Here is a 23,191-nt window from a genome sequence, read left to right as displayed (position 1 = left end):
TCCCCCCTTCTCTCTCTCCCCCCTTCTCTCCTCCCTCCTCTCTCTCTCTCCCCCTTCTCTCTCTCTCTCTCTCTCTCTCTCTCTCTCTCGCTCTCTCTCACTCTTTCTGTCTCTCTCTCTCTCTCTCGCTCTCTCTCACTCTTTCTGTCTCTCTCTCTCTCTCTCTCTCTCTCTCTCTCTCTCTCTCTCTCTCTCTCTCTCTCTCTCTCTCTCTCTCAATCTCCCTAGCAACTAACCCTCACTGCTACCTTCACCTATACAGTCTATAAGTGAAAGGATAGAAAGGGTTATGGCTGGGATCTAATACTTTTACACTGTTCTTGGCTTTTAATTCTCTCATTCCTCAGATGATTTGGTGTATGACTCATTTTATTACGGTAGTAGTGACCTCCGTCATGAAGCATGTCCTCCCACACTGTTTTCACAGTAGTTTCACAGTGTGTTTTCTGTGATCTTTCTGTTGCTTAGCACATACTGTTCTGAGAACTAAAACACTATCCTCTTAGGTGATAGGCATTTGTTTGCTTTTGGCTTATCAGTATTTCTCAATAATCGTATGTGGCATTGTATTTGAAATCTAAATGGTGATGATTCATTTGGTAGTTAACCCACACACACCTTTCCACATCACATACCCTGTGCATGACATCATGTACCGCAAGATAATGGGAATAATGCCAGGCCAAACAGGGTGGACTAGTATATTGCCCAAGCTGCAGTATATTGCCCATTAGATATCACATCAACATCAGATTATATTTCTTATCATACAGGAACACATTTGCAGAAAGAGTGCCGTAATGTTTCACTCTTCATCAATATAGTGGCTTATATGCCCTCTTTTCTGACATTGGTAACTGATTTCTCTCTTTCTCCCTCCCTCCCCCCTCTCTCTGTCTCTCTCTTTCCCTCACCCACCTGTCTCTCTTTCCTTCTTTCTCCCTCTCTCTTCTCTTTCTCTCTCTCCCCCCCTCTCCCAGGGGTCTGAAGAGTGTGTGGTGTGTGCCAGTCTGAGAGACGGTCCTCACTGTGTGCCCTCCTGCCCCAGTGGGGTGAATGGAGAGAACGGGCAGTTCATCTTCAAATACCCCAACAAGGACAACTACTGTGAGCCCTGCCATGTCAACTGCACACAGGGGTGGGTGGGTGTATGTGTGTGTGTGTGTGTGTGTGTGTGTGCGTGCGTGCGTGCGTGTGCTGCAGAGTAAAGCTGTGCCTCTTGTTGCAGGTGTTCGGGTCCAGGATTGAGTGACTGTATAGACAACACTAGACACTCCACTAGGTGAGTGTCTCCCCCTGCTGGTGTTTATATGAACACACACACCCACACTCAAACAAATCAAATCAAATTATATTGGTCACATGCACCGAATACAACAGGTGTAGACTTTACAGTGAAATGCTTACTTACGAGCCCTTTCCCAACAGTGCAGAGTTAAAAAGTATGACAAATCTTTGCTAAATAACACAATAAAAACAATAATGAGGCTATATACAAGGAGTACCAGTACCGGGTCAATGTGCAGGGGTACAAGGTAGTTGAGGTAATTGAGGTAATACAGTATGTACATGTGGGTAGGGGTAAAAGTGACTAGGCATTCAGGATATATAATAAGCAGAGTAGCAGCAGCGTACAGTTGAAGTCAGAAGTTTACATACACCTTAGCCAATTACATTTAAACTCAGTTTTTCACAATTCCTGACATTTATTCCTAGTAGAAACTCCCTGTCTTAGGTCAGTTAGGCTCACAACTTTATTTTAAGAATGTGAAATGTCAGAATAATAGTAGAGTGATTTATTTCAGCTTTTATTTCTTTCATCACATTCCCAGTGGGTCAGAAGTTTACATACACTCAATTAGTATTTGGTAGCATTGCCTTTCAATTGTTTAACTTGGGTCAAACGTTTCGGGTAGCCTTCCACAAGCTTCCCACAATAAGTTGGGTGAATTTTGGCCCATTCCTCCTGACAGAGCTGGTGTAACTGAGTCAGGTTTGTAGGCCTCCTTGCTTGCACACGCGTTTTCAGTTCTGCCCACAACTTTCTATAGGGTTGAGGTTAGGGCTTTGTGATGGCCACTCCAATACCTTGACTTTGTTGTCCTTAAGCCATTTTGCCACAACGTTGGAAGTATGCTTGGGGTCATTGTCCATTTGGAAGACCCATTTGCGACCAAGCTTTAACTTCCTGACTGATGTCTTGAGATGTTGCTTCAATATATCCACATAATTTTCCTTCCTCATGAAGCCATCTATTTTGTGAAGTGCACCAGTCCCTGCTGCAGCAAAGCACCCCCACAGCATGATGCTGCCACCCCCCGTGCTTCACGGTTGGGATGGTGTTCCTTTTTCCTCCAAACGTAACGATGGTCATTATGGCCAAACAGTTCTATTTTTGTTTCATCAGACCAGAGGACATTTCTCCAAAAAGTACTATATTTGTCCCCATGTGCAATTGCAAACCGTAGACTGGCTATTTTATGGCGGTTTTGGAGCAGTGGCTTCTTTCTTGCTGAGCGGCCTTTCAGGTTATGCCGATATAGGACTCGTTTTACTTGGGATATAGATACTTTTGTACCTGTTTCCTCCAGCATCTTCGCAAGGTCCTTTGCTGTTGTTCTGGGATTGATTCGCATTTTTCGCCCCAAAGTACGTTCATCTCTAGGAGACAGAACGCGTCTCCTTCCTGAACGGTATGACGGCTGCGTGGTCCCATGGTGTTCATACTTCCGTACTATTGTTTGTACAGATGAACGTTGTACCTTCAGGCGTTTGGAAATTGCTCCCAATGATGAACCAGACTGAGGTCTTGGCTGATTTCTTTTGATTTTCCCATGATGTCAAGCAAAGAGGCACTGAGTTTGAAGGTAGGCCTTGAAATACATCCACAGGTACACCTCCAATTGACTCAAATAATGTAAATTAGCCTATTTTAAAAGCCATGACATCATTTTCTGGAATTTTCCAAGCTGTTTAAAGACACAGTCAACTTAATGTATGTAAACCTCTGACCCACTGGAATTGTAATACAGTGAAATAATCTGTCTGTAAACAATTGTTGGAAAAATGACTTGTGTCATACACAAAGTAGATGTTCTAACCGACTTCCCAAAACTATAGTTTGTTAACAAGAAATTTGTGGAGTGGTTGAAAAACAAGTTTTAATGACTCCAACCTAAGTGTATGTAAACTTCCGACTTCAACTGTATATTTAGTATAGGTTTATTTAAAAAGGATAACTTTTTTAATGTTTCACTATTTTAGATTTTATGAAATTCACTGAGGAGGATGGTCCTCCCCTTCCTCCTCTGAGGAGCCTCCACTGCTGAAAACCCTATTGACACTTCAACTGTGTGTGTGTGTGTGTGTGTGTGTGTGTGTGTGTGTGTGTGTGTGTGTGTGTGTGTGTGTGTAGAGTCTAGTGAGCAAAACAATTACGATAAAGAAATAAATACCAATTTTTCTCCTGTAGCCCTCAGATCACAGGGATAGCGTTGGGAGTGCCGGCTGCCCTCATAGTCTGCCTGGCATTGTTTGTGTTGGGCATGCTGTACCACCGTGGCCTGGCCATCCACAGGAAGAGAGCCATGAGGAGGTACCTGGAGAGTGGAGAGGTGAACTCCTTAGGGAAATACAGCAACTTAACTGACAGTCATTTCTGCAGAACTGAGGGAAATATTGGATGTACAGTATCAGGAAGTCTAATATAGACCTATTGTATCCAATGCACTTGTGCATTCATGTAATGTGAACTAGTGTGTTTGTGTGCTAATGTACTTGTGTGTGTGTGTGTGTGTGTGTGTGTGTGTGTGGCCAGAGTTTTGAGCCGCTGGGGCCAGGAGAGAAGGGAGCCAAGGTTCATGCCCGGATCCTGAGGGCCCCAGAGCTGAAAAAGATCAAAGTCCTGGGCTCTGGAGTGTTTGGCACCGTACACAAAGGCCTGTGGATCCCTGAGGGAGACTCCGTGAAGATTCCTGTAGCCATTAAGACCATCCAGGACCGCACAGGCAGACAGACCTTCACTGAGATCACTGATGTAAGAACCACACACTCTTAACACACCGATACTGAGTAACTATACTAACCTCTAGACAGAATACACTAGAATCCCTTGTCACCAGATCTGTTTGTGTAGCGCAGGTGGGTTTTATTGAAGAGTAACCTTGCCTGAGACCTAAATACTTGCGTTAGGTCCCTGAGCTAATGCCTGGGCTTTAGCTTGGTGAGCTTACACAGTCTTGTGGCACTGTCTGATTCCCTCTCTCTCACTCTGTGTGTCCGCCTGTGCAGCACATGTTGTCCATGGGCAGTCTGGACCACCCCTACATCGTCAGGCTCTTAGGTGTCTGCCCAGGTGCCAGTCTCCAGCTGGTCACCCAGCTCAGCAGCCAGGGGTCCTTACTGGAGCACATCAGGCAACACAAAGACATCCTGGACCCACAGAGACTGCTCAACTGGTGTGTGCAGATAGCTAAGGTAAGGTCACAGGGTCACGATCAATAAACAGTAGAACCCTTTTTGGTTCCAGGTCCTGTTCACCTCAAAGAACCCTTAATCAACCCCTTTAAAAACGTTCTACCTGGAACCAAAAAGGTTTTTCTTACTATGGTACAGCAGAGAAAAAAACTATATAATGAAATCTTTGTGTGTCTTCTCTTCAGGGCATGTACTACCTAGAGGAGCACTGTATGGTCCACAGGAACCTGGCTGCGAGGAACGTGATGCTGAAAAGTGATTACTTTGTCCAGATTTCTGACTATGGTGTGGCTGACCTGCTCTATCCTGATGACAAGAAATATGTCTACAGTGACAGTAACAAGGTAATCAGGATTCAGGACTCATGAATCCTGAATTCACTGCTTCATTCACCTTAATTAATCTATCAAGATATAATATTTCACAAGTTGTTGTCCAATATAACAGACAAAATGAGCTTCCGTTTCTGTTTCTATAGCTAGGTTTCCATCCAATTGGCGACAGATGTTCATGCAAATATTCTATAATTCGCATTAAGAAAATATGAAAATTTTCCCACAAGTGGTCTGTTTCCACCAAACGGACTTGTTGCGGGAAAAAAATCAGTGCGTGATGACGTAGTGCACACAAAATGTACTTTTTCGCTTACATTTTCATGTACCAAATAAAAATCTGAAGTACAATGTGTTTCCATCGCATTTTCAACTCTACCGACAGTTTTGTCACAAAAACGGTTGCGTTAAATAGCAAATGTGCTTACTCTGGTCTTGGCATGTGGGCTCTAGCTGTAGCTGGCAGATACAGTGTGGGTAGGCTGTGCTGGTAGGCTAGTCTACATGATGAGATTATTATGGATAACGGCGAGAATATTTGTATTTGTCAAACGGCAGCCAAGCGTCGATCATCATGTCACCACTATAAGACCCTCGATATTTATTGGAAAGGAGCATGAAGATCACTGTGTACTTTCACCACCCTGTGAAGTTCATCATAACTTATTTTATCTGTAGAGATTCCCGTGTCGTAGTGGGAGGACCACACACCATGTCTTTGCATGACAACAAGTTTACTTCGATATGATGGTTATTATATCTATAATTGCACATAAAGGCGTTTCCACCGCCATTTCTCGTATAATACATTTTACCGACACAAAAAGATCCCACCATGTCGAACGAACAAATTATCTCTCGGGCTTTATGAAATTGTACCGAAATGTCCAGCTGTCTTGATTTTTTTTATACGATATGGAAACGTGGTTTATGTTACTTCCAGACTCCCATAAACATAAAATGGATGTCCCTGGAGAGTATCCTGTTCCGAAGATACACTCATCAGAGTGATGTCTGGAGTTATGGTAAGACAGCATGATCATCATTTTATAATATGTTTGTTTGTATGTACAGTATGTCTGTCTGTCCGGCCGCCTGTCCATCCCTCTGCTGTCCGTCCCATCTGTCGGTCTGTCATCATTATGCATCACCTCTCCCCTCTCCAGGAGTGACGGTATGGGAGATGATGTCATTTGGGGCAGAGCCCTATGCCTCCATGCAGCCACAGGACGTGCCCAGTCTACTTGAGAAGGGAGAGCGTCTGTCCCAGCCCCACATATGCACCATAGATGTCTACATGGTCATGGTCAAGTGTGAGTAATAGTATAAATTAATGTACATATAAGGCACATCCAACGACCAACACAACTGCCATGGGATAAGAGGAAAAATACCAGCACACTTTTTAAATTCTCCTAGTTTTATTAGCAAGGTTTTGTCCACAAACGATCCCCATCAGAACATTAATAGTTGAAATGTCGTTATTAAAATGACGTTTTTTCCTCCTTTTCCATTGGGTGACTAACACACAACATACCTCTCACTCTGTGCTCTTTGACACACATAAACAATCTTATACTGTTACAGTATATGCATAGTGCCAACCGCTGCACCCAGCAACCTTTGGACATAAAAAATCCTATTGTTTTCTATTACCAGGCTGGATGATTGACGAGAATATTCGACCAACCTTCAAAGAACTGGCCAATGACTTTATTCGCATGGCAAGAGACCCGCCTCGCTACCTTGTCATCAAGGTAAGGAAAAGATTACAGGACTATATTACTTTTCTGTCTATACACTAAGAAAGTGATACAGCATTTTACAGGAAGTAGGCTTGTAGTTTTTAACTTTTGTAGGCTTTTTGAATGGTCTTTAATGGGTAGAAACGTAGCGCAATGGTCTTCAGCACAAATACTTCATAAACGGTATCTGGCAGAAGTAAAGTAATCCACAAACACAAGTATAATTTAATTGTACATATACAGTGGGATCTGGAATTATTGGATTACTTGATAAAGAGGAACAAAAAATACTGTATAGAATAAATAATACAAATACTGAGTTATATTGTATGTTCAGAAAAATTTGAAAATTATATAATTGTATACTAATATAATTGCTCAGAGAAAGAGATTTGGTTTCTCAAGTAATAAAACAAAATCTAAAATAGATAGGGGTCAAAATGATTGTTTTCAATACTCTAGCACCCTCCGCTTTTTCAAAAATGTTTTATGAGTTTGGAAAACACATTGGGAGGGATCTTAGACCATTCCTCCAAGAATCTTTCCAGATCCTCGAAATCCTATGTCTGCACTTATGCACTGGCCTCTTCAATTCAAACCACAGGTTTTCAATGGGGTTCAAGTCCGGAGACTGAGATGGCCATTGCAAAATGTTGATTGTGTGGTCACTGTTTGTGTGGATTTTATTTTATTTTTTTATATTTAGAAAATGGTGTAATTTTGACCCCCTTTATCATGATTACGATCTTGTCTCATTGCTGCAACTCCCCAATGGGCTCGGGAGAGTCATGCGTCCTCCGAAACATGACCCGCCAAACTGCACTTCTTAACACCCGCTCACTTAACCCAGAAGCACCAATGTGTCAGAGGAAACACTGTTCAACTGATGAGCAAAGTCAGCCTGCAGGTGCCTGGCCTGCCACAAGGAGTCACTAGAGCACAATGAGCCAAGTAAAGCCCGCCCGGCCAAACCCTCCCCTAACCAATTGTGCGCCGCCCTATGGGACTCCCGGTCACGGCCAGTTGTGACACAGCCTGGGATTGAACCCAGGTCTGTAGTGACACCTCAAGCACTGCAATGCAGTGCCTTAGACCGCTGCGCCACTCGGGAGGCCCCCACTTTATCTTAGATGACTGCATTTGTGATTAGGGGACTGACCCCGGAAGTATGACATAATGCAGAGTCACTTTCATAGCGTATTCAAGTCCTTGAGTGGCCCATTGACAGAAGTCATTGGGCTTGTTCGACATTGCAACCGACAGTGCAAGTGGCTGCCGACTGACTGATCTACAAAGAATAACTACTCATCATAAATAACTACTCATTATTATTTGTAGATCAGTCAGTCACAATTTACCCATGATATATATTTTTCACAATTTACGGTTTTAATCCTCTCGAACACGGCCCTTATTAATGACGCTTTGCCTATAGGACAGAGGAGAGGCAGGGCCAGAAGAATCTCACCAACGGGAATCAGCACTGGCCAATTTGGAGGCAGGCCTGGAGGACCAGGATGAGGACGGTTTGGCCACTCCTCCTCTCACCTTGTCCCCATCCAGGACTCTGTCTCGCTTGAGGATGAGCTCATATAGGGTAAATCTTACTTACAGTATTCTGCACACATACAGTGGGGAGAACAAGTATTTGATACACTGCCGATTTTGCAGGTTTTCCTACTTACAAAGCATGTAGAGGTCTGTAATTTGTATCATAGGTACACTTCAACTGTGAGAGACGGAATCTAAAACAAAAATCCAGAAAATAACATTGTATGATTTTTAAGTAATTCATTTGCATTTTATTGCATATAGAGCGTTGCGCCAGTAACCGACAACTTTCCTTTCTAATTCGCAACCAGAGATCTGTATATAATGACCAGATGGTCATGTCTCTACCCTAACAATGCGAGTCGTTGTCCCAAAGGCGGGAATGCAGGCGACAAGCTTAGGTCTGCATATTATGCCCAAATAAACGCATTGGGCTTATTCAGGAAATATTTTGGCAAGAGTGAGCCCTCTCGCTTCGCCTCTTCCTCTCTGCTGAAACTAGCAAGCGAAACAGCGCTCCTCTACTGTATGTAGCCCATTTACCTGATGCTGTCTGGCCAGAAAAAGTATGACATGCCATACTCTTGTCCAGACAGCATCAGATACATGGTCTACGTATACGGAGACAGAGGGGGGCTGTTTCGCTTGCTCAGATTGATGCATCTTTCTGTCGGCGCGCGTCTCGTTCAAATAAATGATCAATCTTTTATTTGGACGGGAAAGGAGGTACGGTAGGGCGGGTCAGGTACCCTAGGGCCCGCCCATAACGCCGGCCCTGCAGCAGTCATAACCATTTTATAGCTCAATGGTCATAACAACCCTACCCCAGATAGTCATGACTAACATTTACTAGAAACATGTTAGTTCATTGAAGAGACTGGTATAGAGGGATCACATCTCCACATAACCAGAGTGATATCCTACTGAACAAGCTAGATCTACTCAGGGTTTTCTAAAGCTAACCAGCTTCAGTTAGCTTCACATTCTAGCTCACAGGCAGGCTTCTTACATACTAGGGTTTCAATTCCACCACCTCCGAAATCGTCAGACGAAGTTCCGCCCCCATTCATTTTTAGCGGGAGCATGCGGAGTAATGCGCAGGGGATTGTGGGAATGTGAGCTGCGCGAACTCTGCTAGCTGAGCGATAGAAAAAGTTAAACTATGCTCTACTTTATGCAAATTGCACAAGGACACGGCTTCCGTTAACCAATCAGGTGAGGAGCAGATGTTTGCTTGAAAATCTTTTGTTCATTAAACATAGTTCTCATTAGCTCCAGTCAAGAACAACCAAAAAAGATGGAGGAAAGCCAATTATTACAGGGTCTGGTATTCCAATTCTATATGATGTGGATTTGCTAGAATACAGAGACAAAATCATATGGTCAATGGCATGGAGGAGGATCGCAGAGATTATTGGTGTTGATGGTGGGTGAAGAGAGATTTGCACGTTTGCTTGTGCTGCTAACTAGCTATGAATTTACAGTGCATTCGGAAAGTCTTCAGACCCCTTGACTTTTTCCACATTTTGTTATGTTACAGTCTTATTCTAAAATTGATTAAATTGTGCCTTGACACAATCCTGTCTCGGAGCTCTACGGACAATTCCTTCGACCTCATGGCTTGGTTTTTGCTCTGACTTGCACTGTCAACTGTGGGACCTTAAATAGACAGGTGTGTGCCTTTCCAAATAATGTCCAATCAAGTTGTAGAAACATCCCAAGGATGATCAATGGAAACAGGATGCACCTGAGCTGAATTTTGAGTCTCAAAGCAAAAATCCAGAAAATCACATTGTATGATTTTTAAGTAATTAATTTGAATTTTATTGCATGACATAAGTATTTGATACATCAGAAAAGCAGAACTTAATATTTGGTACAGAAACCTTTGTTTGCAATTACAGAGATCATACGTTTCATGTAGTTCTTGACCAGGTTTGTACACACTACAGCAGGGATTTTGGCCCAATCCTCCATACAGACCTTCTCCAGATCCTTCAGGTTTCGGGGCTGTCGCTGGGAAATACGGACTTTGAGCTCCCTCCAAAGATTTTCCATTGGGTTCAGGTCTGGAGACTGGCTAGGCCATTCCAGGACCTTGAGATGCTTCTTACGGAGCCACTCCTTAGTTGCCCTGGCTGTGTGTTTCGGGTCGTTGTCTTGCTGGAAGACCCAGCCACGACCCATCTTCAATGCTCTTACTGAGGGAAGGAGGTTGTTGGCCAAGATCTTGCGATACATGGCCCCATCCATCCTCCCCTCAATACGGTGCAGTCATCCTGTCCCCTTTGCAGAAACGCATCCCCAAAGAATGATGTTTCCACCTCCATGTTTCATGGTTGGGATGGTGTTCTTGGGGTTGGACTCATCCTTCCTCTTCCTCCAAACACGGCGAGTGGAGTTTAGACCAAAAAGCTATATTTTTGTCTCATCAGACCACATGACCTTCTCCCATTCCTCCTCTGGATCATCCAGATGGTCATTGGCAAACTTCAGACGGGCCTGGACATGCGCTGGCTTGAGCAGGGGGACCTTGCGTGCGCTGCAGGATTTTAATCCATGACGGCGTAGTGTGTTACTAATGGTTTTCTTTGAGACTGTGGTCCCAGCTCTCTTCAGGTCATTGACCAGGTCCTGCCGTGTAGTTCTGGGCTGATCCCTCACCTTCCTCATGATCATTGATGCCCCACGAGGTGAGATCTTGCATGGAGCCCCAGACCGAGGGTGATTGACCGTCATCTTGAACTTCTTCCATTTTCTAATAATTTCGCCAACAGTTGTTGCCTTCTCACCAAGCTGCTTGCCTATTGTCCTGTAGCCCATTCCAGCCTTGTGCAGGTCTACAATTTAAGCCCTGATGTCCTTACACAGCTCTCTGGTCTTGGCCATTGTGGAGAGGTTGGAGTCTGTTTGATTGAGTGTGTGGACAGGTGTCTTTTATACAGGTAACGAGTTCAAACAGGGGCGGCAGGTAGCTTAGTGGGTAAGAGCGTTGTGCCAGTAACCGAAAGGTCGCTGGTTCTAATCCCCGAGCCGACTAGGTGAAAAATCTGTCGATGTGCCCTTAAGCAAGGCACTTAACCCTAATTGCTCCTGTAAGTCGCTCTGGATAAGAGCGTCTGCTAAATGACTAAAATGTAAATGTAAATGTAATGAGTGAAGAACAGGAGGGCTTCTTAAAGAAAAACTAACAGGTCTGTGAGAGCCGGAATTCTTACTGGTTGGTAGGTGATCAAATACTTATGTCATGCAATAAAATGCAAATGATATATTAAAAAATTATACACTGTGATTTTCTGGATTTTTGTTTTAGATTCCGTCTCTCACAGTTGAAGTGTACCTATGATAAAAATTACAGACCTCTACATGCTTTGTAAGTAGGAAAACCTGCAAAATCGGCAGTGTATCAAATACTTGTTCTCCCCACTGTAAATTGAATTTCTGCACTTATCACTCATTGACATCTATTGAGTTACGCACTCAAATTTCTAGTTATAAAATGACAGTGGGAACTTCAACCACTCTCTCTCTCTCTTTGACCTCTCAGAGTTCCAGTGTGACCTCTCAGGCCGGACCAGTAGGGTACCTACCCATGACCCCCGGCCCTGGAGATAACCCCTGTCAGGTGAGACACCACAACACATCACACATCACAGATAAGGAGGACTTGATATTAGCGCCTTCATTTCCCCCTTCGAATAGCCAGACACCACTGGCCCTAACACATCAGATCTTCAGTACAAGAGGACTTGGCCTTATAATACAGCCAGACATATTTAGTTGAGAGCAATGAATAGTTTGACTCCCCTTTGCCAAATCGCTTTGTTTAAATCAGTATTATGGCTAAACATTGCCAAAAGGAAACAACTGCTCTAGCAAGTTCAGACACATTAAAAATATTATTTTGGATTCATCTCTATCCCACTGCCAGTTCCATTTGGTGGTGATATTTATGAAGATAATAAGGCTACCTCTCTTGTTGTTGTTGATGATGATGATGATGATTTTATGTAATGTTTTCCTCAAACTCAAATCTCTTTCCATTGTGTGAAATTCTTCCAGCTGTTCTCCCAGCGGTCTCGACTGAACTCAGCTCGAACGCTGTCGGAGGGGTCAGAGGGCAGTGGCCTGGACAATGAGCTGGCAGAGGGAGTGTCACTGAGTGGCAGCCTGCGCAGGCAGCAGCTCAGGGCTGGCAGGGACAGTAGTGGCAGTAGTACCCACCACACCTCCACCACCATGGTGCATAGGAGCCCATCTGCAGTCTCGAAGTCACCCTCCTACAGGCCTGAGGAGGAGGAGGAGGAGGACCACTATGGATATGTACTGCCTGGAGTGTCAGGCACTCCTGAGAGAGGTGAGAGGGAGAGGTGACCCCTGGATGTGAAGGCTACACAGCAAATGGATGTGATATTTTTTTTATCTGTTTTGATGGAGTTATAGAATTCTATGTTCTATTCTCTAATATCTGTTTCCTCCTTTCCATGGTAGATTCTCTTCTGTCTTGCCCAGCCTCCAGAACTTCTCACCCAGGTAGAGCATCTCTCAGGGGCTCTAGGAGCTCCAAGAATCCACTGTCACCATTGGCAACCATCTCAGACCCCACTGAGGACTATGAGCTGATGACCAAACAGCCGTCCCCTCTGCCCCGCTCCCCCAGAGCCACCTCTGTACAGATAGAAGGGCCTTCAACTGTCATATGGAGGAAAACCTCTCCTCTGCCCTCCCCTACCTACAATACAGCACCCTCACCACTAGAGGGGGACTCACTGATGCATGGGGACTCTCCAAGCACTGCAGCTGCTCTGAGGGGAAGCCAGGGGTCAGCAGAGGTCACTGACAGTTCTGTGGCTGTAGTTGTATCAGTAGAGGGAGAGGAGCTGCATCCGCTGTCTGAGAGGCCTGACAGTGGAGCTGCTTTGTTTGACAACCGAGGGGCCTCTCAGGGTCAGGGGAGGCCAGAGCAGGGGGCAGTAGTGGAGTATGAACACATGGACATGTGCAGCACCACGAACACCACAGACACAGAGAGACCCATCTGGGAGAGGCGGGAGAGCCAAGCAGCTGACTTGAGGAGCACAGAGGCAGAAGAACGAGAGAGAAAAGAAGGAAAGAGTCAGGACCTAGAGGAGGAAAGGAAGGATGAGGAAGCTGGCGAGGAGGATGATGTTTACCAATATACTAATGAACAACCCAGACTCCTCCGAGAGAGCAGCGGAGAGGTGGGGCCCAGCCCCAGCCCCAAGCCCAGCCTACGCCCCAAACCCAGCCTCCTCCCCAAGCCCAGCCTCAGCCCCAGCCCCAAGCCCAGCCTCCTCCCCAAGCCCAGTCTTATCCCCAGACCTAACCCTAGGCCAGATGGCTCCACAGCTATGGCAGAGAGCCAGGTGGAGGTGGAGGAGTATGAGGAGATGGATGCCTTTGGAGGGGACTCGAGGGGCTCCCAGCGAGTGGACCACCAGGAGGCAGAGTACCAGAACCTCCCAGTCCCAGGGAATGGGAGGACCACTTCAGCTGAGGTGGAGGGGGGTACGGGCACCAGGTGTGCCGGGCTGGGGGTGAAGGGGTACATCAAAGTGTGCTCCAGTGTGGGAGTGGTAGAGCCGAGCAGCAACACATCGTTTGACAACCCTGACTACTGGCACAGCAGACTGTTCCTCAAGCCAGATGCTGTGCGCACATAATGATGTGGACTGAGAAAACAACAACAACCATGATGAAGCAAGCACAGTCAGATATATTTTATATAATCATGTATCAGGCTCTGGTGCAGCTCAACCAGTAATGGAGCACTCTTTTAGTACTGATGAAGGAGTTGTTTGTAATGTAGTGTATGTATGTATTCTCAGGTGGTTTACATCATCCATACCAACCTCATTCACCAAAGAAACATACGCAAAATGTCCTATGTAGCATTGATGTTATCCATCTGTTTATAGTGGCATCCCAGTCTCAGAAATGTAACCAAGTAGGCAGCTCAACATCAATGTGAGCAAAAATCACAAAGTCAAAGGCAAATAGAATATGGAGAAATAGATAGACATAGCATACAAAATGTACATAGATACACATAGCATGTATACATAAAGCAGAAATAGGCAGCCAATGTACACACACTGATGCTGGATCAAATTCCAGTGTTTGCACTTCAACGTGTTCCACTTCCTGGTGAAGCCAATGTTTACCTACGTAGAACCTCAAGGTTCCCTGGGTGAGGACTGCCATGTAATGTAAATTTGTAGCTTATAGTTTCCTATATGAAATTAAGTATTCTTGATGAACATGTATGGATGAATTTCAGTCGTTGGCTATGTTATTGCAAGTGATTGGAGACAAGCACTGTTTTGTCAAAAAAATTATAGTTTTCATGTAATATAATGTGAATTGCTGTCATGAAAAAATTAATATTGATACATATAATTGTTTTACAACAGTTTTGAGTTTTGCATTTGATTGTGTGTGTGTGTCTGTGAAAGAGAGAGACAGAGAGAGAAAAGCAAGTTAAGAGATAGGCATACACTATTTTTGATTAGTCATAATGTATATATGCAGATAATATAATACTGAAGAATGGTACCAGGCCTAAATCTAATGACTGCTGAATAAGGCCTAATTTACTGATAAAAAGGTTATTCAGTCAGTGCAGTAAAGCACCAATTCAATTTTGTGCTCAGCGTGCACGCAGTGCGTGGGACGTCGTCAGCTAGTAGGAGGGACCTCGAGCGTTTTGGGCCTGGGCTAGAACTGCGGAGGAGGAGAGAGCAGACCAGGCAGCGTGGTCGAGTCTGTAGCTGAAACCCGCGAAAAAGTTACTTTGAGTGCGAAAGAGCTACCGAAAATATGTCTGGAGACGACGATCCACAAGAGCAGACCATCGCCGATGACTTGGTCGTCACCAAGTACAAAATGGGGGCCGAGATTGCCAACCGTAAGTGAATATGAACATGTTGATTTAGTAGAAGATTGAAGAGTTGAAACGTGACCGAGTCCAGATTGTAGCTAAACTGGCTAATATGCTAACGCTAGCTAAGCTATCACAATGCAGACATGTGCTGTGTTGCTAGCTAGCGATAAATCAATGACACTGTCTCCTCGGGGCTAGCATTTGGCCCGTGTCGTAGAGATATCGTAGCCATGAGTTAGTGTATTATTGCTAGCTAATAGTAAAGTTAGTCTATACATGCACTTATGTAACTGCTAGTTAGCTAAAGTGGATAAATTCTAGTGGCTAAATGATGGTGGCTAACTGACATGCTGCTAATGAGCTAACTAGCTAAGATCCAATGCACTGCCTGGAAAGTTGTCACTGCTGTTAAAACTAACTGGTTAACAAACTACCTTCCGAATAAGTTATGATTCCAGTTACATTTAGCTAGCAACTATTTGTTAAGTTTAGTCAGTTAATTACCAGAGTCACTTCAACTAGCGCATTAGCTAACTACGTAGTAGAGCTGTTAAACGCAAAGCAAAGAGGTAGTTTTTTTCTAGCGCTCAGCTCTTGCATGCTGTCAATCATCCTGAACTGTCACCTGCAGCAAGTGAATCGTTTACTCAATAAATCTATGGTGCTCAATGTATATGTAACAGTCTTGCGTCAGGCCCGCTCCTCACCCCAACCTGGGCTTGAACTAGGGACCCTCTGCACACAAAGTAACCATGAAGCATCGTTACCTATCGCGCCACAAAAGCTGCGGCCCTTGCAGAGCAAGGGAAACGACGACTTCAAGGTCTCAGAGCGAGTGACGTCCCCGCGCAATGCTGACTATCTAGCCATTTCACAACGTTTACAGATAGGCACAATGACCATCAGCATCTGTCAATTCAGTGACAATGCATTGCCTCAGACCTGCAACGCGTAAAACAACTATAGCCAGCAACTATGCTATAACGTTACTCCCTGTGCATCAAAATGGAAGACCTGGAAGTGTGTTCCTTGGAATCTATGTAAATCTAGATGATCCCACATAATAATCATGTAATTTGCTTCAATGACAAGAATCAGATATTTGCCCCATGGAATGCTTCGTAAACAACAGGTGTAGACTACTAACAGAATACCAGTGAAATGCTATTCGACGAGCAGATCTAAAAGTGTGAATATCCACGGCCTTGCCTTATCAAGGTCTCCATTAGTCATCTTCCCTGATCCTAATACTTGAAGCTTACTTACTTAACCTCTGTTCTGTCCTCCTGTGTCTTTTCCTATTCAGAGGCCCTGAAGGCTGTGGTGGAGGCAGCCAAGGCTGGGGAGACAGTTGTCAGCCTCTGTGCAAAGGGAGATGCCTTCATCATGGCTGAAACTGGAAAGGTCTTCAGGAAGGAGAAGGACCTGAAAAAAGGTATGGGCCTCATCTCATTGGTTAACTCACTTATTTGCGTTGTCATCATGACATAGTGAAATCAAGTAGCTTTTATAGAGTTTTGTAGTTTACTTTTTTGACTGAAGGAAAGTTGTGTTAAATCTCAAGTCTTATCATCGCTTACTCATATCCTTTCTCCTTACCACCTCAAAACATCTGAGGGAAGTGAGGAGAGAGGAGACAAGGAAAACACTTGATATTCTCTTGTTGTGCATGAAAAATAACTTACTGACATTATTCAATGTAACTAAATGTCTGTACTTATTGCCTCCCTCAGGCATTGCTTTCCCAACCAGCGTGTCTGTCAACAACTGCGTGTGCCACTTCTCTCCCCTGAAGAGTGACCCTGAGATTGTACTGAAGGACGGGGACCTCATCAAAATGTAGGAACATTGTATTGTATTGGAACGTTGAACATTGTTTTTCGCTCTCCCTGTATGGACCTTCATGTGTTGTCTGATTTTTGGCTGTGCAGTGACCTGGGGGTGCACGTCGATGGCTTCATCTCAAACCTGGCTCACAGCTTTGTGGTTGGAGTGACCAAGGTAGTAGACCTTAATTGTTGTTTGCAGTGACATTAGCAAGAGTGCTGATGATGTTGATAATATGTTCTGTGTCATACAGAATGCCAGCATTACGGATATTCACAGAGACAGACGTACAGCACATCAAACATTACATGCATAGTGCATCAGTCACGTAATGTTAGAAAGAGGATTCACGTAGACAACCATCCAGCGCAGTAAAACACAGCTACATAACGTTAGATGGTTGTATTTTTCCTGTGTAATCAGCTGCTATGTTGCTTCACCTTCTCGTCCTGTTTTCTCTTCATCAGGAGGCTCCGTTGACGGGGCGTAAAGCTGACGTGATTAAAGCGGCACATCTGTGTGCCGAGGCTGCCCTCAGACTGGTCAAGCCTGGAAACCAGGTGAGGTGCTGAGTTAGCGCTTTACTGAGTGGACAGTCGTGGACTAGCCTGGTCCCAGATCTGGTTGTGCTTTATAGCCAACTCCTATGGTTGAGTTGGCTATATAGCACAAACAGAGCGGGGACCAGGCTAGTCAGGGACACAGTGACCAGTTAGAAAAAAGCTTAACAAACGAATAAAGTTGGTATCATTGTAACGGTACAGTATTTCCATCAATGGATTTATAGCGGTTTAACATTTAGGATGTTTGTCTTTCGTTCAGAACTCACAGGTCACAGAAGCCTGGAATAAGATCGCCAAGTCATTCAAATGCTCAGCCATAGAGGGTGAGTGAGTCACTCCTTGTCATTTAACCTAGTTGGCACCTCACTGCCATATTCATACACAATACATTCAATCCCTTACATCTTGTACCGGTAGCTTGCCAAATCACATACCTTGACTTTATTCCAATGTAACACTCTCTCCTCAGGCATGCTGTCCCATCAGTTGAAGCAGCATGTTATTGACGGAGAGAAAACCATAATTCAGAACCCCACGGACCAGCAGAGGTGAATGGAAGACCTGATTAGTCCCAGACCTCTGGCTTGTTTAGTGTTACTTATCCGATGCAGATCTCAGTTATTGTTTCTCGTGTCTTTGTGTGTCTGAAGCACCCAATGAATTACTAATAGTAATTGCTCTTAGGGTACAAATAAAGTTGTATTGAATTATTAATGGCCTTGTTGCTCTCTCTCTGTGTAGGAAGGACCACGAGAAGGCTGAGTTCGAGGTGCATGAGGTGTACGCCGTGGATGTGCTCATCAGCACCGGAGAAGGCAAGGTGAGGGACAAACATTCACTTAACATTCTAGTCACGTTAGGCTCAAATTCCCTGCTGGTTGTTCTCAAATCTTTGAAATTATCAGCTTCAGGAGCACCAAAACCGTGAGGAGACATTACCTTTTTTCTATGCATTGGATGACTCTACTGTCCAACTCCAGTCATCACTTTGGATGTGCTGTAAAACCCCATCCTTCCCATGTCTTCTACTCTACTCCACTCCAGGCGAAGGATGCAGGCCAGAGGACCACCATTTACAAGAGGGACCCAGACAAGCAGTACGGGCTGAAGATGAAGACATCCAGGAGTTTCTTCAGTGAGGTGGAGAGACGCTTCGATGCCATGCCCTTCACTCTCAGGTAACACAGACACACATCATCCTTTTAGTCAGAACAGGTTAAATGAGAAATTGGGGACAAATGAGGTTGTGTTGACTAACACAATTGAAGTGAATTGATAACACAATTGAAATGAATTGATTTAAGACATTGACCACAACCTGTCGCTGTCATTTAACCAAACTGCTTACATTCAATTTGATTTAGGCTATTGGTTTCCTCCAACTGATTCCCTTTTTGTAATCGAATGTTTGTTTTTCTCTCTCGCCCTCCTCTATCCCTCTTTGATATTCCTCTTTTTTTCTCCCTCTCTCAGGGCGTTTGAGGATGAGGGTAAGGCTAGGTTAGGTGTGGTGGAGTGTGCCAAACATGAACTGCTGCAGCCCTTCAACGTTCTGCACGAGAAAGAAGGCAAGTTAAAATAAATAACCAGCCGGAGACTATGAATTAACTTTTTGTGAAAATGTGTCAAGTAATCCCATGATGGATCGCTAAAGGTATATTGCAAACGAAATGTCATTCTTTGTAATCCATTCATTCAAAGCAGTGTACCGCTTAAACACTACAGTACAAAATAGTTCCATAGGGTGATATGACCTTGACCATTTTTACTGACTCCTTTCATCTGTCTGTGTGTCTAGGTGAGTTTGTGGCCCAGTTCAAGTTCACCGTGTTGCTGATGGCCAACGGACCCCTACGTATCACCACAGAGCTGTATGAGCCGGAGCTGTACAAGTCTGAACACGAGGTAGAGGACGCAGATCTCAAGGTAAACCAACCGACTGTGGTAGACCGATGGGCTACTGCTCTGGGGAGCTACACTGGGGCTTCACGAAAACAGTATGGTTTTTAGCAGCTTTTTGCCAGCGTGAGCAGAGCACGGGCCACTTTATCAAGTGTTCTTGGGCGTGAGTTGCGTGTCGTATTCTTGAAAATAGAACCAGAGCGTAATTTTACGCTGGGCAACGTGAGCCTCTTGCTTACGCTCAGGTTTCATGGAAGTGAGTGGGAGCTTCTCATGCTTGGCAGAAGTTGTGCGTCCAGTGTAGCGTGACTTCTATATCCTTTTCCTGTTTATACCCTGGAGGGAGGGATGAGGCTAATTAAACTAATGTGGCATTTTGTTAGCTGACTTGGTATTTTCAGAGTCATGGTGTACTAAGCTGAGATTGTTGATTTTTGTTTTCTCAAAAACCTACATCTTTTTTTTTTTAGGCCTTACTCCAAAGCTCAGCGAGCCGCAAGACACAGAAGAAAAAGAAAAAGAAGGTAGGATACGCGTACTGTGATGTATTCAGACCCCTTTACTTTTTCCACATTTTGTTAAGTTACAGCCTTATTCTAAAATGGATTACATTGAAGAAAATAACCAATCTACACACAATACTCCATAATGACAAAGCAAAAAGAGGTTTGCAAATTTATTACAAATAAAAAAAAAAAACTGAAATATTACATTTACATAAGTATTCAGACCCTTTACTCAGTACTTTGTTGAAGCACATTTGGCAGCGATTACAGCATCGAGTCTTCTTTGGTATGACACTACAAGCTTGGCACACCTGTATTTGGGGAGTTAAGCCCATTCTTCTCTGCAGATCCTCTTAAGCTCTGTCAGGTTGGATGGGGAGCGTTGCTGCACTGCTATTTTCAGGTCTCTCCAGAGATGTTAGATCGGTTTCAAGTCCGGACTCTGGCTGTGCCACTCAAGGACATTCAGAGACTTGTCCGGAAGCCACTCCTGTGTTGTCTTCGCTGTGTGCTTAAGGTCGTTGTCCTGTTGGAAGGTGAACCTTCGCCCCAGTCTGAGGTCCTGAGCGGGTTTTCATCAAGGATCTCTTTCCTTTGCTCCGTTCATCTTTGCCTCGATCCTGACTAGCCTTTTGGCAAACTCCAAGCAGGTGGTCATGTGCTTTTTACTGAGGAGTGGCTTCTGTCTGGCCACTCCAACATAAAGGCCTGATTGGTGGAGTGCTGCAGAGATGGTTGTCCTTCTGGAAGGTTCTCCCATCTCCACAGAGGAACTCTGGAGCTCTGTCAGCGTGACCATCGGGTTCTTGGTCACCTTCCTGACCAAGGCCCTTCTCCCACGATTGCTCAGTTTGGCCAGGCGGCCAGCTCAAGGAAGAGCCTTGGGGTTCCAAACTTCTTCCATTTAAGAATGATGGAGGCCACTGTGTTCTTGGGGACCTTCTATGCTGTAGAAATGTTTTGGTACCCTTCCCCAGATTGGTGCCTTGACACAATCCTGTCTCGGAGCTCTACGGCCAATTCCTTCAACCTCATGGCTTGGTTTTTGCTCTGACATGCACTGTCAACTGTGGGACCTTATATAGACAGGTGTGTGCCTTTCCAAATCATGTCCAATCAATTGAATTTACCACAGGTGGACTCCAAGTTGTAAAAACATCTAAAGGATGATCAATGGAAACAGGATGCACCTGAGCTCAATTTCGAGTCTCTTAGCAAAGGGTCTGAATACCAATGTAAATAAGGTATTTCTTTTTTAAAACATCTGCAAAAATTCTGAAGAACAGTTTTCGCTTTGTCATTATGGGGTATTGTGTGTAGATTGCTGAGGATTTTTATTTATTTAATCCATTTTAGAATAAGGCTGTAACATTCAAGGGGTCTGAATACTTTCCGGAGGCACTGTAAATACATCCAGGTCTCCCTTGGGAAAGAGGTCTTCTGAACGTAATGGGACTTCCTGCTTTTAAAAAAAATACACGTTAATGTGACGTAACTACATTTTATAAGAGTTTTGCCTCAATCTCCAATCAACTCCTTCCCTTTGTCAAAAGGCTTCAAAGACAGTGGAAACTGAAACAGCACCAGGACATCCAGCGCCGGTGAAGGTCGAGGAGACCGAAGCTGCGGAATAAAACCTTCCAACCCCCCCCCCAAACCCTGTCTTCGTCTCCAAGAATACTGACAGACAACTGACCAACCCAAAGAACAGAACAGACATCAATTATCCCTCCATCCTACTCTCCTGTCCTGACACGCCCGCCTTGTGGTGTGGCCTAGCCTTCTGTGATGAATACCTCCAAATGTAAACGATGTCAGACTGTACTGGGTGATGGTGCTGCTCACTCCTAAATTCAAATTCCTGTCACATCCCTTTTCAATATCAATGTCCTTGAGACAGCAGGGTTCTCCCCAGAATAGTAAGCATGTTCGGTGCGATGACACTCAGAGAGGGATATTGAGTAGAACACAGGCATTTTCCTGAGTAGATTATGTGGGAGACAAGTTTATACCATCCAGTCATTGAGCCTTGAACTGTAATTATATAATGATGTATGAAGGCAAAGCATGACAGTGGAGGGTATGATGTGACGGCACTGCATTGTGCCAATGATAATTGTGTGAAGGAAAACCTTGTTTGAGGTCATAAGCAAGAAGTCATGTCTCTGAAATGGATGTCAGTGTGTCCTATTAGAGAATTAAAAGGGGAGTAACTTGAACCCTCCATAAAGCCGACTTAACGCTGTTATAAACCGTCATGACTGCAAATGTTAACTGAGTACATTGTCACACACCTGTTATTTAAAGTGGATAAGTCAATTTCCTAGGGGCATACCTAGCTATCTTACCTAGAGTAACAGTTTGTGACATAACTGTCAAGTCCGTTGCCGTGGACGTATTTTAAATGGATTTTTAGAACGGAGTCGGATAAGGGGCTTGCTCTCACTGCACACACAGACATTTGTCACTCTTATGCCCAAAAATGGAGGGTTCAGGTGTTCCTATTAAATGATTTGTTCTGTGTAGGACGCCATAATTCATTTCATACTTCACTAGTACTGCCACATCTCAATGAATTCCACCTATATAATCAGTGTTTACATCAGTTTCCATAGCTGTTTAATACCTGATCCTTTCTATTGTAAAATAAATAATCCCAGTTTCAGAGGCTATTTTTAGAATTATCTAGATTAGAACCATTACAACGCCGGCATCAAATAGCAACTCCATGATATTGAATTTGGGTGGGGCAACTGACCAAAGGACTAACTAACAAACTGCTGCACCACTAGTTTCTGTGGGGGTTTTCATTCTGAATAGGATATTCGAGGGATCCATCTTTGTGGAAATGTTTCTTACTAGGTTGATGACTTTCTAAAATTGTTCTCATGAAAGAAATGAATCTACTCTTGTATTGTAAATGTGTGTGGATGTAATTTTTCAAAAGTCCTTATTTGGGAAGTAAAAGTGGAACTCCTCGCAATAAAATGAGGCATTTAGGAAGGCTTTTGAAATTGTAATGTCAGAATTACAACCCATCTCAGTGTAACTATTTTACATATTTGACTGAAAAGTGAATGTCTCATTAATTCTGTGAAAAAGATCCCTTGATCATTCCACTATAATCAGATAAGCCTTTTGAAATATGGCTATTCCTTGATAAACTAATTTGACAGTTGACAATTATGACTGCTGACCCCTGCACTGGATGTGGAAACCATACATGCCTCAATCAGTAAAACAGAGGTATTGTCAATTTAAAAGAATGTAACATCATTCTTTTTTGGGGTTTAGGAAGAGGGAGTTTGCTTTTCTTCATGGTTTGAAATAAACTTTATTAAAACAAAATATGTGGATGTGTTTGTTTGTCTCAACATTGTCTTAT

General features: G+C 44.0%; 2 protein-coding genes across 2 annotated transcripts in view; both read left to right on the top strand.

The window, feature by feature from the left end:
- The window catches only part of LOC311149435 (receptor tyrosine-protein kinase erbB-3-like), a 41,285-nt gene extending 26,748 nt beyond the window's left edge, over nucleotides 1–14,537 (top strand). Inside the window, exons 15-27 of the mRNA XM_084186637.1 lie at nucleotides 981–1,138; nucleotides 1,229–1,282; nucleotides 3,473–3,614; nucleotides 3,818–4,036; nucleotides 4,291–4,476; nucleotides 4,662–4,820; nucleotides 5,752–5,833; nucleotides 5,975–6,121; nucleotides 6,468–6,565; nucleotides 7,989–8,150; nucleotides 11,652–11,729; nucleotides 12,167–12,461; nucleotides 12,596–14,537. Coding sequence (XP_084042763.1) covers nucleotides 981–1,138; nucleotides 1,229–1,282; nucleotides 3,473–3,614; nucleotides 3,818–4,036; nucleotides 4,291–4,476; nucleotides 4,662–4,820; nucleotides 5,752–5,833; nucleotides 5,975–6,121; nucleotides 6,468–6,565; nucleotides 7,989–8,150; nucleotides 11,652–11,729; nucleotides 12,167–12,461; nucleotides 12,596–13,788 — 2,973 coding nt within the window. The 3' untranslated portion in view covers nucleotides 13,789–14,537. The remainder of the gene's footprint in view (nucleotides 1–980; nucleotides 1,139–1,228; nucleotides 1,283–3,472; nucleotides 3,615–3,817; nucleotides 4,037–4,290; nucleotides 4,477–4,661; nucleotides 4,821–5,751; nucleotides 5,834–5,974; nucleotides 6,122–6,467; nucleotides 6,566–7,988; nucleotides 8,151–11,651; nucleotides 11,730–12,166; nucleotides 12,462–12,595) is intronic.
- Nucleotides 14,538–14,812: 275 nt separating this feature from the next.
- LOC311149436 (proliferation-associated protein 2G4-like) lies at nucleotides 14,813–23,154 on the top strand. Its single transcript, XM_084186638.1, has 13 exons — nucleotides 14,813–15,032; nucleotides 16,315–16,443; nucleotides 16,742–16,847; nucleotides 16,940–17,009; nucleotides 17,303–17,395; nucleotides 17,658–17,721; nucleotides 17,868–17,946; nucleotides 18,140–18,218; nucleotides 18,443–18,576; nucleotides 18,872–18,966; nucleotides 19,197–19,324; nucleotides 19,771–19,824; nucleotides 21,360–23,154. Exons 1-13 carry the CDS (start codon nucleotides 14,945–14,947, stop codon nucleotides 21,438–21,440), a joined length of 1,200 nt encoding a protein of 399 aa, XP_084042764.1. The 5' UTR covers nucleotides 14,813–14,944; the 3' UTR covers nucleotides 21,441–23,154.
- The last annotated feature ends 37 nt before the right edge of the window (nucleotides 23,155–23,191 follow it).

Source organism: Coregonus lavaretus, assembly GCF_964263955.1.
Source record: "Coregonus lavaretus genome assembly, chromosome: 22".
NCBI classification, from domain to species: Eukaryota; Metazoa; Chordata; class Actinopteri; order Salmoniformes; family Salmonidae; genus Coregonus; species Coregonus lavaretus.
This window is presented reverse-complemented; position numbering and strand designations above follow the sequence as displayed.

Coding starts and splice junctions, on each gene's coding strand:
- LOC311149436 (XM_084186638.1), top strand. CDS start 14,945: ATGTCTGGAGACGACGATCCACAAGAGCAGACCATCGCCGATGACTTG. Junction 16,444..16,741: donor GGAGAAGGACCTGAAAAAAG/GTATGGGCCTCA, acceptor TGCCTCCCTCAG/GCATTGCTTTCCCAACCAGC. Junction 19,825..21,359: donor AGAAGAAAAAGAAAAAGAAG/GTAGGATACGCG, acceptor CTTTGTCAAAAG/GCTTCAAAGACAGTGGAAAC.